Source organism: Lemur catta, chromosome 14, assembly GCF_020740605.2.
Source record: "Lemur catta isolate mLemCat1 chromosome 14, mLemCat1.pri, whole genome shotgun sequence".
In the NCBI taxonomy this organism is placed as follows: Eukaryota; Metazoa; Chordata; class Mammalia; order Primates; family Lemuridae; genus Lemur; species Lemur catta.
The window spans coordinates 27,292,555-27,310,033 of record NC_059141.1 but is presented as its reverse complement, the minus strand read 5'-3'; the positions used below and the strand labels follow the sequence as shown (position 1 = coordinate 27,310,033).

At 40.9% G+C, this 17,479-nt stretch overlaps 1 protein-coding gene across 4 annotated transcripts in view; it reads right to left on the bottom strand.

Annotated features, from left to right (window-relative positions):
- The window catches only part of ALDH18A1 (aldehyde dehydrogenase 18 family member A1), a 40,477-nt gene that overhangs the window by 8,729 nt on the left and 14,269 nt on the right, over window positions 1-17,479 (bottom strand). For 2 of the 4 annotated variants that reach the window (XM_045568879.1, XM_045568880.1), the window contains exons 4-13: window positions 15,929-16,078; window positions 15,735-15,839; window positions 12,681-12,839; window positions 12,170-12,260; window positions 8,487-8,611; window positions 7,548-7,692; window positions 6,459-6,532; window positions 5,194-5,287; window positions 2,142-2,362; window positions 58-195 (exon numbers count right to left, since the gene is read on the bottom strand). In XM_045568879.1, the coding sequence (XP_045424835.1) occupies window positions 58-195; window positions 2,142-2,362; window positions 5,194-5,287; window positions 6,459-6,532; window positions 7,548-7,692; window positions 8,487-8,611; window positions 12,170-12,260; window positions 12,681-12,839; window positions 15,735-15,839; window positions 15,929-16,078 (1,302 nt within the window). The remainder of the gene's footprint in view (window positions 1-57; window positions 196-2,141; window positions 2,363-5,193; window positions 5,288-6,458; window positions 6,533-7,547; window positions 7,693-8,486; window positions 8,612-12,169; window positions 12,261-12,680; window positions 12,840-15,734; window positions 15,840-15,928; window positions 16,079-17,479) is intronic. The other 2 variants (XM_045568881.1, XM_045568882.1) reach the window with 1 other exon arrangement.

Genomic DNA, 17,479 nt, shown 5'->3' with positions numbered 1-17,479 from the left:
CCCAAACACCTGAGCTGGCCCCGCTGGGCCTGACTTGGCTCATTCCCAGGGACCTACCAGCTGAACAGCCTCCTTGACGCCATGGATTGAGAGGGCCTCCTGGGTCAGGAGGTGAAGAATCCGGTTGCTGTGTGCGGCCTCCTTGCCTCCTTTGAGTAACAAGCCATTACCACTTGCAATAGCCAAGGCTGCCACCTGCAGATCAAAGGGAGCGCAGTGGATCAAAGAGGAAAACAGTAACAGAGACAGTCATGTTAGCATTCACTGAGCACCCTTTCTGTGCTAAGCACTGTGTTCACCATGTTATAAGGCCTTTGTTGTCTCGTCTTCAAAACATTCCAGTGAATTAAGTGCCTGATTTATCCCCAACTTTACAAATAAGGACATTGAAGCCCAGCAAAGTTGGTGATTCCTCAAGGTCATATAGCTTATAAATGGCAGAGCTGGAAGCCATACTGAGGTGGTGTGATTCCAGAGTGAACCACCTGGGTCTTAAGATATAAACTATATGGTTTCCTTAGCACCATCAGCAAAGTAACCTAAGTGGCCAGAGCTATATAGCCCCATTCCCCACTTGGGCCACTGCAGAGAACAGGGCACTCAGCTGCCTCTACAGGGAAGTGCTTGCTCCACCGGACTCAGGCTGAGGCGGGGTGGTACCTCTGGCCATATCCTACTCTGGCCCTGGAATTGGTCTAAGAGCTCTAAATGCCTGGTACTAAGGACCTGGAGAAGACCAGAGCTCCCACTAGGCCCTGGACAGCTAGGCCAGAGACTGCTAGGGATGGAGTCTCTTTCCCATACAAGAGTGAGTGACACTGACCTGATCATTCTAAGCTTAAAGCTTAATTTTCTGACTGCTCTTGGGATGAATGAAAACATTCCTGCTTTTGTAACACAGGGAAAGAAACTTTACTAAAAAACCTTGCCTGACCATGTTAATCTCCCAGTTAGGGGTTCTTAATCCTTTTTTGTTTGCTTTTGTTGTTCATGGACCTCTTGAAAAAGTTATGTAAACTTTCTCTAGATAAGTGCACAAACACACAGAATTCTGCAAATAATTTTTAGCATTCATGGATTCTGTGAAGCCATCTAGGGTTAAAAGTCCAGGTGAGGAGCCTCAGCTATAATTGGCTAAAGAGGAAACCGTACTCCTTGTGAGGTATCCACTGGTATGGATGAGAGGTAGCAACGAACTTTCTGGACACAGAGAGACTTAGGACCCACTTGTATTAGCAGAAGTGAGTTTTGCAGCCATCACTGGGGCATTTCTGCATGACAGGTATGTGGCCAGAGGGGTGATGTGCCAGCATTATCCAGGGACTACGGACAGGCTCTGGTGGTAATGGGAGTCCCTTGGTGAATGGGCCAGTTTTAAGTCATGTCAAGGAGTACCCTCCACAAAGCATTCCAGACTTCCACAGTCACCTATAGTAAAAGAGGTGCTAGATTTTTGTTTTAAAATAGAATTTCCCTTTGAGACTTTTGGGGCTAGTGTGAAGAAAGAGTTGGTATCATCATATAGGACAATCTAGTGGGGAAATGGTCCCAGAATTCTGGGAGAGAATTTAGGACAACAAAGTGAGGCCACCCTCTAACATGACCTCGTGACTTCCCAGCATGGCTGCGTGGCGAGACCTTTCACACAAGGTTTCTCAACAGCAGCCTGTGATATGGCAACTTCCTTAGAGAGGGTTGTCATTCTAGTTTCCATTAACTACTGAAAGTCCTTTTTACATGGGCAAAGCCACATATTAGATAAATGACCTGCAGTAAGCTAGCACGGACTTGTGGCAGGAGAACAAAGTGAACCATGAGCTTAGATATCTGGAAATTTGCAGTCACATGTGGAATGAGAGGTTGATTGGGCTCCAGGCCCAGCAACACTTTACAAGTATAAGGAGTATTAACTTCTGTAAGATTCAGCTTCTTCGACTGTAAAATGGACATACGAATACATACTTTAGGATTACTGAAAGTCTCAAAAATGATCTTTTTTTGAGGGGAAAAACAAAAAGACAAATCCACACACAAAATTATCTTTGGGAGACATCTCTAGTCCTGAAAATATACTCTTCCTCCAATCCCTGACAGCATCCCCCCAATCCCCGCCCCACATGGCATGGCATTTAGTCACATACCTGGGGCAGACAGTCAGGGCGAGACTCAAAGATCACCAGCAGAACTCCAATCGGGACAGTCACTTGTTCCAGTTCCAGGTTTTTGGCAATTCGGGTCCGGCGCAAAACACGCCCCACGCTGTCCTGTGAAGAGGATGCGATCTGCCGCAGACCGATGGCCAGGCTGTTCAATTTAGATGTAGAGAGGCTTAAGCGTTTCAGCAGAGGAGCAGCAAGTCTCCCTGAAAAGGTGTTAAGAACACATGATAAAGTAGAAGACCTGGGCAGGCTACTACCACCAACTGATATTTCTTAATGTTTTACTGAAGATATGACATGGCATTAGGAACAGACTCAGGAAGACAATGACATGCCATCTATATAGCCTTTCCTAGGGGGCAGTTTGGCAGTATATATCATCACGTAAAGGTGTGCACACCCATACCCTTTGTGCCAGTAATTTCAGCTCCAGAAATTTATCATTCCCATGAGCAACCTGCATGTAATGAGGATACTTACTACAGCATTTTTTATAACAGTGAGAAACTGGATTCTACTTAAAAATGCAGACAACAGGTTTCAATGCAGTTATTATAAATATCTATGTTGACTGACATGGCAATCTGTCTAGGATATAGTTTGTGAAAAAGGCAAACTATAAAACAGCATGTATGACATGATCTTATTTATTAAACATTGCATATGTAGGTGTGCACAGGGAGATGTCTGGAAGGCATCCAGAACAGGGATAATTTCTATTTTAATTTTTCATAATGAGTGAATTATTTTTATAATCAGAAGCAACAACAATGTTTTCTTTCAAAATAAAAAGTTAAATAGAATTATGGCAAGTTCAGGCCAGGTACACTGGCTCATGCCTGTAATCCTAGCACTCTGGGAAGCCAAGGTGGGAGGATCACTTGAGGCTAGGAGTTTGAGACCAGCCTGAGCAAGAATGAGACTCTGTCTCTACAAAAAATAGAAAAAGTAGCCAGGCATGGTGGCATGCACCTGTAGTCCCAGCTATTTGGGAGGCTGAACCAGGAAGATCACTTGAGCTCAGGAGCCTGAGGTTGCAATGAGCTATGACGACACCACTGAACTCCAGCCCAGAAGACAGACTAAGACTCTGTCTTGAAATAAAAAAAAAAAAACCCAAAAAACTAAAAAAGAATTATGGTAAATTCACATACGGAATTTTCTTTAAATTTAAATAAAATAGTATGCATGGTGTGATTTCTCTCTCTCTACACAAACATACATTCATACATATACATGTATATATACTCAGGAAAACCATTTGGAATCATATACCACAAATCATTACTGTGATCAATATTGAGATGAAATTATGAAAAATTTTCCTTTCTTTTTTACAGTTGTACCTACCAAGATAAAATAGTGAAAAGATTTCTACTCTGGAGGGAAAGGAAACAACCTTATATTAAGAAAAAAATTAAACCAACATTCTACCAACCAATTATATAAATTAATTAATTTTCTTTACTTCCCCCACGTGCTAAAAACCAAGTTTTAATTATAGTGCATGTTAAATGTCACATCCTAGCTTTTCACCTCACAATGCAAGTATGTTTTCCACGTTGCAAAAAATTATTATCTTAATTACTACTGAATATTCCATTGAGTTGTTACAGATTAATGCACTTAACCTCACCTATGTTATTAGACACTCAGGTTGTTTCCAGTTTTCTGTGAAATAAATAATCCTCTAAGAATCTTTAGATACATAGCTGTTTTCTCCTTTTGAAATATTTTCTTAGGATAAATTCCTTGAACCGGGATTACTGAGTCAAAGGGGATGATCGTGCTAATGTATACCCAGGACTTTATTCTTAACCCATTGTTTTTCATTGTGTATTTCCAGAGAGATAAGAGTGGGATCAAAAGTCAGTGTTCAGCCAACAACAAGCCATGTGACCTTGAGCAACAGTTTCAATCTCTGTGGGTTTTAATTATTTTACTTTAAAAGAACTGGATATGATCAAAGGTTTCTTCCATTTCTGAAAATCCGTCTTATGAATTTCCAAAACTACAAAAATTCAAAAGACTAGATGTAAATGCTAGAGGAAGTTTTAAAACAACGATTCAAAACTGTTCTAAGGAATCAAAATAATGTTGATGAGCCTTGCAAGGTTTCTTTGAAGGGAACACTGGAATGTGGATATTTTAAGTTAATGCAAATTTATTCAAGAGAAAAGGAAATTCAAAACCCCATAAATTCAACCTCCATTATTTTAAGGTGGAAAAGCATTCAGAAAAAGGAAAGAAAGAGTAAGGGCCTAACTGACTGTCTACATGTTTAGTTGTCTGCAGTGTGAGTTCACCATCTTACTTACTCTACCGTCAGCACCCTACCATCAAGGGCATTTCTGGATGGCCCCTGGTGCTAACTCTGGGAAGCCTTCAGGCTGGTAAATTCATTAAGACACAAGCTATCTTTCATCATAAGCTGCACAAACTATGTCTACAACTTTTAATATGTACAGTCCATCTGTGTTTGAATCCTGGGTCCATCACTGGCCATGTGGCTTTGGGCAAATGACAACTTTTCTGGGCTTCAGTTTCCTCCTCTGTAAAAGGGGAATACTAAACAGTAGCTGTCTCAGAGATACGACGTTGTAAAGATTAAATGAGATCATGTCTGTACAGCCCTTAGCACAGTGCCTGGCAATACAGAAAGGCCTCAATAAATGTTAGCTGCTATTAGCTGAATATTTAAAGCAGGGGGGGTTCTCAATCTTTTTCTTTTTTTTTTTCCTGAAATTGCCATAGCAGCCATGGCTTGTGACCTGTGGGGAATAAAAAAAGCTCCTTTGCGGGCTGTACTAAAACATCTGGGGAAGGGGGTCGGGGTAGTATGCGTAGTTTGAGAAAGCCTAACAAAATACTAGCCATCTACCCTGGATAAAAATGATGCCTAATGTACAAATTCTTCTGTAAAAATCTTGTCTTTAGTCAGACATAAGAATTATTAGTAAAACAAAGAACAACAACAAAAAAAAAAACTCCAAACCCCCTCCATAGTATTGACTCTAAGTTGCCTGGTCTTTACCCTCTGCCTCCTCCATGTCTTTTTTGTTGGCTAACAGGATCTCATCACGCTGGTCCGTCAACAGATCAGCCAGATGATGGATAATTTCTGCTCTCTGGAAGAAAGGCACACCATTAAAAGAACAAGTATGTTAGTCCAGTGCACACCAGTTTTTAAACCTACTCTTCTAAGAGTGTTAGGCCTTGCTCCAAAGTCCGAGGTCATCACTCACTGAAATCTCACTTCCCCTTGTTCATTTCTAGCCCCTGCTCCCCTTATCTATTCCTTCCTCTCTCACTGCCAACCACCCCTCATTTCTTCTTTCTTTTCCTCCTCTTTTACCACTCCTGATTATTATAATTAGCAAACCATGGCCTAAGGGTGGGGTACCGGGCAGATGAATTATACAATTTTCCCAGGAGTCAGCACTTTAAATCAGCATGACACACACATCTGTACATATTAATACCACTAGCTAGATAACTTCCCAGGTAAGTTTTTACATCTGGCTTTTCCTGCCAATTATTTATTTAATGAATTCAGTCAGAAGGGAAAATTCAGTTCCACATACTTGAAGAGACCCTGAACCTTACTCACCTAGATTAGGAAACATGGCAAATTGGTGTGGTGATAACTGAAGGAGTACAACAGAGTAGTGGTTTGAAAGGCAAGCTAGGCTCCTTCTTTGCTTTCCTTTCTCTGCTTGTAGTTATTTTAAATTCTCTTCTTTTTTCTCAGGCCAAAGTATTCCCCAGGAGAAACCTATACACATTACTCCCAAATCCACCCTTGACAACACAACCCTTGGGGGGCCAGCTCCCAGCTTTCACCTGACCTCCTCACCACTGCCAGCCTCATCGTGTCTGCTACTTAGACTAATCCATGATGGACAGGGCAGGGCTGCCAACTACAGAGCAGGCTCTTGAGACTCCACCTTACAGGGAAGTCAGGTGATTTGGAATGAGGGATAAATAATTTTCCTACATTTCCATGTCCAGTATGTGGCAAGATTAGGTAGCTTTCCTGATCTCATCATTTTCATGATATTTTTGATCAAAACATCATAGTGATGAAAAGCTACCGTAGGCCTTAGCCTACAGAAGAAAAGGGGAAAATAAAACTAAGAAAAAGAAAAAAGTTAGAGCAAATCTGAACCACACTTGTAACTCAGGTAACTCTGTGGCAGACTGGGAATAAAAGGGGAGTCAGTGGGCTTGACTACTGCACTCAACTGTGCAGCACCTTGCTCTGAAAACTACAACAAAAGTATCAGCTAAGGTTATTACCTGCTCAGGTTCCAAAGTGGCCAACATCCTTCCTCCAGATCGAGCCATTTCTCCCTGCTGCTCAACGGTAGGCCCTTCAAAAAAACATGCAAACATCAGGTCATGGTGATCTTGGTTCTCTCTCACTTCCCAGCATGTGCACAGGCTCCTCACATGCACAGAAGGAACACCTGGGATCTTGGTGTACTTGTTTCACATACGGGGATCATTCTGACCAATAAAATGGCAAAAGAATGTGCCAGATTAACTCAGCCATAAACACAAGAACTTGCCTGTATTTCTGGGGTAAGCAATATACTTTATGTCTTCAAGATTTCTTTTTAATTCCACTTTGGATGATATTTTCTAATGTGTTTGCCTTTCTGAATGCAGATTATAAGGCAATTCTATCCTTTGTAAACACTTGAGAACACATACCGTATTTTTTTTTTTTTTTTTTTTTGAGACAGAGTCTCGCTCTGTTGCCCGGGCTAGAGTGAGTGCCGTGGCGTCAGCCTAGCTCACAGCAACCTCAAACTCCTGGGCTTAAGCGATCCTACTGCCTCAGCCTCCCGAGTAGCTGGGACTACAGGCATGCGCTACCATGTCCGGCTAATTTTTTCTATATATATATTTTAGTTGGCCAGATAATTTCTTTCTATTTTTAGTAGAGACGGGGTCTCGCTCTTGCTGAGGCTGGTCTTGAACTCCTGACCTCGAGCAATCCACCCGCCTCAGCCTCCCAGAGTGCTAGGATTACAGGCGTGAGCCACCTCGCCCAGCCCACATACAGTATTTTATGGATCTTTGAATCTCTACGCATCCAGCATGGGCCTAGCGAATGTTTCTTGAGAAAACAGATGCTAATATTCTTTAACTCAGTGATTTTGCAGAGAATAGGAGGCCTAGCTGGGTAGGTAAGATAGAATTTTACAAAAGCAAAGCAAAATCCAATTTTGCAAATAGTGTTCTGAATACCATATTTCATATTAGCACATCAATTTTATAATCTAAAATCCCAGAGTGAGAACTCAGTCTTCAGTTCCAGCCAAGCCACAGTGTCACTAGCTACCATCTACAGGCCTTGGGACCTTATAAAGAACTACTTACCTGCAGGCTTTACTTCCGAAAAAAAGGTGCCAACTTTCTTTCCCTCCACAATGTCTGTGATGACGTGCCCAGACACCTTTGGGTGGGTTCCATTGGCAATAACAACAGAAGTACCACCTTGCAAAGCCCAGAGGGCTGCTTTCACCTAATGGGGCAGGTTAGATCCAAAGATTAGATTCAGATCAAAGATGAGATTCAGACCCAGTCACCCACATTTTAAACCTGCAAAAAGACAAAATACAATTTTATATTGAGCAAATTAAATATATGCAGGAATGTTTTTAACAACTGAGAAGCTCCGAAACACACACAGCCCACACACACTTCCCAGCCCAACCTTGGGTATGTTTCCTAAAGATGAATCAACCTATCCTTTCTTTCCAATGTGTTCTCTCTGGAAACTCTCTAGTATGGGACTCATAACTTCTATATTTGACTTATGGTGCATCGATGGCAGTGAACTGCTCAGTGAACAGCCTGGGGTTTGACCAGAGTCTGACCCTCAGTACTTTCAGCTTCTATAAATTGGGCTCTTGTCCTCTTCTCTGCCATTGCTATGCATGATACTGTACCTTAAGGGTATGACTTCTTAGAGCAATTAATGGGACAGAAAGAATTTTTGAAAGATTTAATCCATCAAGAAATATTTAAGCTGATGATATTAGAGAATTTGTGAATTATGAAAAATATATAGGCCCTTCTCTCAAGTTTAAAATGTGAACACAATGTTTATATAATATTAATAAAAAACACATATACAGACATGACTAAGTATAAGTACACTATACCCATTAAACCAGTATTCAGATGTGTGCATATTTAAGTGTGTATGTACCTAGTATCTGAACCATTAGCCCCAAACAATTACAAAAGTAAAAAGGATTAAAATGCTGTTTTGGCTTTATAACTAGCATAGGCAGTTAAGGCACCAGTTCTTACCTTGGCTTCCATGCCACCCATTCCTACTCTAGACTTGGTTCCAAATGTCACAGATTGCTGATCTCCAGGATAAAATATATCAATGAGCTTTGCATCATCTGACCCTGGGGGGCTGTCAAACAGGCCTGAAGAGTAGACAAGAGTCAGTGAAACTGCTGTGATACCAGTGACTGTCCCCAAAACAGGCTTCCCTGGGCACTTGCCAACCATTCTGTATATTACTTATCCAGATGAATTCCACTGTACCAACACCTGCTCTAACCAGAAAAGAGAACAAAGGAATTGTGGGGAGTTGACCCACACCGAAAAACAGCTCCAGGAGGACTCACCTTACACACTTTTAAACCTAGCTTAATGAATAAGTGTTTCCCAACATCAGAGCATGGCTGTATTCTCAGCACAACGTTTATTAGCCCTGCCCATAGTCCACTGGCAAACTGTCCTCACCTCTACCATTGCGACTTATGAAGCTGTACCTTAAGGATGTAACTGAAAAAGAAGAGTGGTTACTGCAGAAATAGTGCAGCAGCCACACACTGTTTAATGTGACTGTTTCCAAGCAGGATGAAATGTGAAAAGGTACTCATTAATTCTCGCAGTACCCTTTGAAACAGCACTGATTTATACTCCCTCTTTTATGACTAAGTCATTGTGGAGGTTAGGCTGAGCCAGCAGGAGAGCTTATGACTCTTGGCATTCAGTCTGGATTTATTACCGTAAAACATATGTCCCTTTTATAACTGAGCAGAGTGACATAAACAAGTTGCATGAAACGTTATACGCATATTATTCAAGATTAAAAATCCTCACAATTTCTCTTTGAAGAAGACTGAGTAGGAGCCTTGGAAGAGGAGAAGAGGATGCTGTGAGAGGGATCTGAGAAAACAGAGTCAAATCAAGACCTAAGGGGGATACAGATAGAGAGGCACTGCCTGTGGCTGGGGACTGGCTGAGGACATTTTGGGCAGTGATATTTTGGTTTTAAGTTACTGCTTTTCCTGTGCTGTAATATACTTCTGCCCTATGTTATTCCAAACCTTTACTACAATCTTGTTATATACACAACATCTCTAGGGGAGTAAGTGAATCGGGGGAGTGAGGAAATCAGCGTTCAGCACAGAGCAAAGCAGTGCAAACCACAAGCAGTGCAAACCATTATAGGAAAAGGAAAAATAACCTCTCACTACCTGTCTACCTCAATCTACTACTACACAGCTCTCCAAGTAAGATCACAGGCTTGGATTTAGAGGTTGTTTCAGTTTCATATAACAGCATAAGAAAGATTGGGCAATTCTAAGCCAAACCTTCTCCAGAGACATTGAGGGGTTCCTAGAATTCCGATATTTTACCAAGAACATATTTAAAATTCTGATATTATTCTAAAAATCAAGACTCAGTAGATAACTAATATAAACTAATTATAGTAAGAGTGAAAGCCTGCCAATGATCAATTTTGGTGTTTGAAAGTGCTTACTAGAGTCTAGTTCAAATTGGCTTTTATATATTGATTTTGCAAACTTACATCCTTTATTTGCCCAGAAATATAGAAGAAAGGGAAGACTGTAGATTTTTCAACTGAACGTGAAACCTGCCTCTGCCAAGCACTTGCTATGTGACTTTAGATAGCACTTAATTGATCTGAACTTAATTTTTAATTTATTCATCTGTATAACTAGGCTAACCTACCTACTTTGTAGAGTTTCTACAAAGATTGAATAAATTCACATTTATAAAGCACCTAGCACACTATTTGTACATAGTAGAAATTCAGTAAAAACCTGCTGATTAACCAAAATGCCTTCTCTAGACCCAACTTAGCTGCTCCTGTCCTGAGACTTCAAATTATAGTGGATAAATATAGTACCAATACTTCTCATAGGTAAAGATATTGACATGTAGGTTTGGATCTCTGACTTTCCACATGGACAGAACACAGATTAATTCATCTGTATTTGCCCGTCTCCACTAGCAGCCCCTGCCCTTACCTTACACTGCAGGTGTATAAAACAGAGAACAAGTCCTGGCAGGTTAACCTGCCTTGGTGTAGGCTGGGAATTAGGTAGGGTCTTTCTCATGTCCTGGGAATGTAATGCGGGACCTCTTGGGATCTGGAGGTTTGGCTATTTTGGACATAGCTACTACATTTCTTATGGGTCACACTGTGAAATGGAAACACAGCTTAAGAAAAGTGAGAAGAGCCAAAAAGTCAGATGGAGCCAGGAGGGGCCCCTCCATGAGGAAGGGGACAGCAGAGAGGAACACAGTAACATGGAAGAACATGGTCGCCAAACAGCCTACACTTTCTCCAGTGGCTCCAATTTAAAACAATCTGTCCTGTGATTTACTTTAAAAACTGAAAGCAATCAAAACCACAATAAGATATCATTTCACACCCATTAGAATGGCTATAATAAAAAAAGGTAGATAATAACAAGTAAGTGTTGGCAAAGATGTAAACAAATTAGAACCTCCAAACACTGCTGGTGGGAATGTAAAATGGTGCAGCTGCTTTGGAAAACAGTTACAGTCTTTTTTTTTTTTTTTTTTTTTTTGAAAAAGAGTCTCATTCTGTTGCCCGGGCTAGAGTGCCATGGCGTCAGCCTAGCTGACAGCAACCTCAAACTCTTGAATTCAAGCGATCCTATTGCCTCAGTCTCCCCAGTAGCTGGGACTACAGGCATGTGTCACCATGCCCGGCTAACTTTATATATATATATATAGTTTAGTTTATATATAAACTAAACTATATATATATTTAGTTTTCCATATAATTTCTTTCTATTTTTAGTAGAGACGGGGTCTCGCTCTTGCTCAGGCTGGTCTCGAACTCCTGAGCTCAAACGATCCGCCCGCCTTGGCCTCCCAGAGTACTAGGATCACAGGCGTGAGCCACCGCGCCCGGAAAACAGTTACAGTCTTTTAAACATAGAGTTACCGTATGATCCAGCAATTCTACTCTTAGGGGAAATAAAAACACGTTCACACAAAAACTTGTCATGAATGTTCATAGTGGTATTATTCATAAGAGCCTAATGTCCATCAACTGATAAATGGATAAATAAAACATAGCATATCCATGGGGCAGAATATTATTCGACAATAAAAAGAAATGAACTACTGATACATTCGGTAACATGGATGAATCTTGCAAACATTATGCGAAGTGAAAAAACGCCAGTGAACAAAGGACTATGTAGTGCATGATTCCATTTATATAAAATGTCCAGATATAGAGAGACAGAATATTTGAGGTGGCCTAGGGCTCGGGAACTTGGGTAGAAGTAGAGAGTGATTTCAAATGGGTATGGAATTTCTTGTCAGGGTGATGAGAGTGTCATTATGGTGACAGTCACACAACTGTGTGAATATACTAAAAAAATTATTGAATTGTAAACTTTAAATAAGTAAATTGTATGGTATGTGAATTGTATCTCCATAAAGCTGTTATTAAAAAAAAAACAAAAAACTGAAAGCACTTGGAAACATTTCAGCATTCAAGCTGCAGCTCCCAGACTCGTCCACCCTCTTCCGAGTTATAAAAACCCTTTGTCAGACCATATGGCTCAGAAAATAAAGATTTATAGTAAATAAAGATCAGAAGGACTCAAAGAGGGAAACTCATGTGCTCACACATGTAGCATTTAAAAAACAAGCAGATAAAAGAAAAAAGCATTATTGTGTACCTTCAACATCTGAAAGAACAATCAAGAGGTCAGTTTTCATTTCCACAGCCAGACGGGCAGCCAGGCTATCATTATCTTTAACACTAATAACCTAGAATGCAAGTAAAGTCATAAGTGAGGGAGCTACGTAGTCCAAAAAGAAACTCACAGAAGCACCCGGCTAGGCTCTGGCAGGCAAAAACCAATGATCCCAAATGTGTGGGTAATAGCTCTTGCAGGCCATTCTGCCTGCAAAACGCAATGCCTACTGACAACCTCTTTCCAAACATGCAGGCTTCTATCCACTGAAATATATAAGCCATGCTCATAGTACCATCTTGAAACACTATAGCACCTCCCCCTGTTGAATGAAACCCACGTCAGAAGAGCTTATGCAGCGACAGCTCCATGATAACAGCTTCTCCTCCAAGTTCTCCATCTTGCTTATGACAAGCTTCTGGTGTTAGTACATGCAGCATAGCATGGTGTTAGTGTCTCCAGCATGCTCAACCCTTAGGAATACTTCACCCACATTTACCCCCTGGAGGTCACTGTTGGGCTCAGCTGGGGGGACAACAGCATCATTTGTGTTGATAATGGGGACGATGTTCATTCGGAGGAGCTCATGAAGTGTCCCGTTGAGGTTCCGGCGCTTCTGCTCATCATGGAAATCCAAATTCGTCACCAAAATCTAAAACAATTAAATAGATCAAAAATGTAGGAGGGAGAAAAATGATAAACTTCCCACCATACAAAAGATGCTAAGAATAAGGGAATTAAACTTTAGGCCTCTGGAACCCCACACAGATTGGAATGCACAACACATCTTTGGATGCTTATCCGATTCTTATAGAGATTAAAAAAATTGCAATCACCTGGAATATTTATTCAAAGATGTTGAAGACTTCCTGCAAAACTACTTCAATCCTCAGAGAGCTACCAAATATCATCCATTTATAAAATTAAGAAAATTAATGTATCTACTTTAGAGGGATATTGGGGGAATTAATGACTGTCCATTAATTTTTCTTTCTTTCTTTTTTTTTTTTTTTTAAAGAAATAGGGTCTCGCTGTGTTGCCCAGGCTGAACTCAAACTCCTGGGCTCAAGCAATCATCCTGCCTCAGCCTCCTGAGTAGGTGGTACTACAGGCACTGGGCAATTTCTAAAAGATCTCTATATCCCAGCATCTGATTTAGGGCCTGGCCATAGTAAGCACTTAACTATTTGGTTAGTGAGTGAATGAATGGTTTATCCTGCTTGGAAAAGTATTTAGACAAAATGGAATAGGGCTATGTTGTCATTGTTCTTGCTCAGAAGCAGACTATTACTGGAGTTAACAAAGACTGTATTTGAGCATTTGGGATTAGCCTGAGGAGTTTATGCAAGTGAGTCTTTAGTCATAAGATGAAAGAGGGGCAGGATACAACTTAGTTGGAGGGAGGTGATGAGCATAAGGGCAGCTGAAGTAGAAAGCACACAGTCAAGGAGGGTACAGAAATAGTAAAAGTGGGCACAGCTAAGGCCTGACCAGGGGCTGGCTATGGTAACTGAGAACACAGCAATACAACGGCAGTCATGATGATATATGCAATGTAGGCGATGAAGACAAAGTGGTAATATGACTGAGAAAAATAACACACTCATTCACTTGATAAAAAATTTGTTGAGTACCTCTGAAAGGCCAGGCCCTGTACTAGCTGCTGGAATGGAGAATTAAAATGCTGAAGGTTTAAGGAAAGACAAAATGGGGCATATTTTTGTAAGGGAAGATCATGAACTCCTTTTCAGAAATGTTAATTCTGTAAGAAACAGGATTGGTCAAAGCTGAACATCCAGAGTCTAATCACAATGGTGAAAGATCACATAATGAAAGTAAACACATATAGGAGAGGCAAGAAGGAGGTCTAAGGTGCAGGGACAATACTGTCACCAAGACAGTTTCACAAACAAGGCCTAGGAATATGATCACAAAGGAAGGAGAGGAGAGTCTCAAGAGGGCAAGTATGTGCTCAGACGAGGGCAATCTGCTGAGTGTAAATCAGTTTCATTTCTGAGGAAAAAATAAGCTGTTGTACTTGTTTAAGCCTTTAACCTGGCAAACAACTTATTGCAGAGTTTCAAAAGCCACTGATAATGGTCTTCTATTTGGAATTACTAAAGAAAATAAGGAACCACAGGATAAGGTGCAAAGGGCAAAGATTTCCTGCCCATAAGATGGCCTGTGGGGAAGGCAAAGTGTAAGAGGGACAAGCCCAGGGATTGGGGCTTGCTGGGAACTGGAGCAATGGAACTTTTCACCTCAATATTAAAGGAAACAATGGCTAGTGTCACTGACTTTTAATGCTACTGTCATTTAAAACAAAACAAAACCCTCAGAAAGCATCATCTCTGGGAAAAACCAAAATGAAACAAAAGCATAGCTCCTAGACTTGAGGTTCCTCACCTAGCTCCAGGCACTTTAAAAAAATTAAAGACTAACATCGCATCACTGGATTGTGGAGGAGAAGAGAGGGCAGACAGTAAAAAAGGATGGTAGTAATCAAGATTTCTATTGTATTTATACTAACAGAAATAACCCTAAAATTACAGAAAGTGGGGTCCCCAGCCACAGGCACTAGGTGACAAGTCCCTGCCTTTCTGTTTCAACTCACTGACTCTAGGACACTCTGGTATAATACCAGAGCATCCCTGTTGATGACAACTGTGAAAACGATAAGTAAAAAAGCAATAGGAAATGAAGAAGCAAAACTTGAAACAATGTACTATATATAACATAAAAGGGTGTAAAAGAGTTTGAAAATAATAATTTGGGGAGTTAGATTTTTTCAGTTTTGTGAAGTGATTGCTATTTAGATGTTTCTATTTATTGCGTAGCAATAGAACTGATTAAAAATAAATTGAAAAAATTCAGAAAATTTAGGTAAAAATGAAATAATATACAAAGAAGGTTCTAGAACGTTTAGGGCTAGCCACTAAAAATTTTTAAGTCCCATGAGAACTGAAACTATGTCTGATTTGTTCACCACAGTATCCCCAATGCCGAAGAGACTGCGTGGTGCACCATAGGTGTTCAATAAATATTTGCTGAATGAATGAAAAACCAACTAACCATCAGCCTTTTTCTTTCCCTTCAATGCTTCATAGATATCCACTATAAAAGGCAACCAGGTGCAAAGAGAAGCAAAGAAGCCATGAAATAAGGACATCTAACTTTTCTGTCTTCAAAAGTATCAGCACTTGTAGTAGTCCTAAGAGTTATTAGTATAATAACAAGAGCTAATATTTATTGAGAATATACTATTCTTAATAAATGTATCAGACACTAAACTAAATACTTTTCATAAATTTTCTTATTGAGTCCTTCCAAAAACCCTCTCAAATGGGCTGATATTATCCCCATTTTTCAGATGAGGAAACTGAGGCACAAAAAGGTTAAGGAATTTCTCCAGATCTCCCAGGTGGCAAGTGATAAAGCTGAGACTGTATTCTGGTAGTCTGGCTTTAGAGCCTGGCTCCTATATCCCTTGAATCACAAGAATGACCCTCACAGGTCCCACAACCCCTTGCCAAGCCCATCCTCTCACCTGGGCAGCACAGATGCTGTACTGGGTAAACATGGCCTCATACAAGGCCATCAGCCCACTCTGTCCTGCAGCTGCACAGGCTCGTGCCTCTAAGACTGGAATTGCCTGCAATATACCAATCAGACAAAGTGTGGTTGGGAATGAGGGAAGAAGACCTGAGGACCTGTTACAAGGTGTAGGGCAGCAGCACTCACCATCTCTTTCAGCTGGTTCTGCCCTGAGTGCAGGGCCTGCCGTACGCTCTGAGACAGAAGGATCTCATGGCGCAAGCGTTGCCTGCCAAAGGCCACAGCTCCACTAGTCACCAGCATCATCTCTCGGCCCTGATTCTGCAGCACTGACACCTGGCATTGAGGAAGGAAAAGGCACAAGTCACTGTACTGTCTCTTTCTCTCTTCACAAGAGTTTATAGGCCAGCACTGGGTTGGTCCTGGAAGAACCACCGAGGTTGTTTGATAAAAATACAAACATCTATAGGCTGCTTCAAATTTCTATTTAGTAGGTGGCAGATAGAAATCAGACGTTTTTAAGAAGGGGATTATGGGCCGGGCGCGGTGGCTCACACCTGTAATCCTGGCCCTCTGGGAGGCTGAGGCGGGTGGATCGCTCGAGGTCAGGAGTTCGAGACCAGCCTGAGCGAGACCCCGTCTCTACTAAAAATAGAAATAAAAATTATCTGGACAACTAAAAATATATATGGAGAAAATTGGCCAGGCATGGTGGCGCATGCCTGTAGTCCCAAGCTACTCGGGAGGCTGAGGCAGTAGGATCACTTAAGCCCAGGAGTTTGAGGTTGCTGTGAGCTAGGCTGACGCCACAGCACTCACTCTAGCCGGGGCAACAAAGTGAGACTCTGTCTCAAAAAAAAAAAAAAAAAAGAAGGGGATTATGGTGTGTAGCCCGGTCTGGCATCTGTATCTATACTTGATATCTGCAGGGAGTCTGTAATGTGGAAGGCCTAATTCTCCGGGAAATAAAGCATGGAACAGAAGTCTGGGGGTAGGAATTACAATGTAGACTTAGCAGATGGTTTATCAGGTTCTAAAGGCTTGACATGGGGAGATATGGCTGTTTTGGGGCATGTCTAATCCCTGTGGGTCACCTCTGCTTAGACCAGGGGCAGATGTTGACCTTGTTTTGCTCTCTCTGTCCAGAATCTGCTGTAGTCACTTTGTTTCCTACCTTGAACAGATCCACGTTAAAAAAAAAAAAAGAATCAAGAAGCAATAGAGTCAATATTCCTAACCTGTCCATTCCTTCTGATGCATGGACCTTACTACCTGGTTTGGAAATTCACAGACAGTTGTGATAAATCATGATTTCAAACAGTAACTCTATTATCATAGAAAATTTCATACTTAAACAACATGGTGAGAACAGTGTTATAAATCATCATGTACCTCACAGTTTCAACAATGATCTCTTATGGCCAATTTCTCACTCTCCAATAACCTTTCTATACCTCCACCATTGTTTTAATACAAACCCCAGGCCCCAGATATTATTTCATCTGCAACTATTTCAGTAGTAATTGCTCAAAGACAGGAAATATATATGCATATGTCTATAAAACATTATCATCTAAAACATTTCAATGAAATCCTTAATATCACATAGTCACTGTTCACATTTTCTTAACTTTTTTTAGCTTGCTCAAATAAAGATGCAAATTAAGCCCATAAATTGCATTTAATTAAAATGTCTCTTAAGTCTCTTTCAATCTGTAAGTTCCTCCTCCATCATCT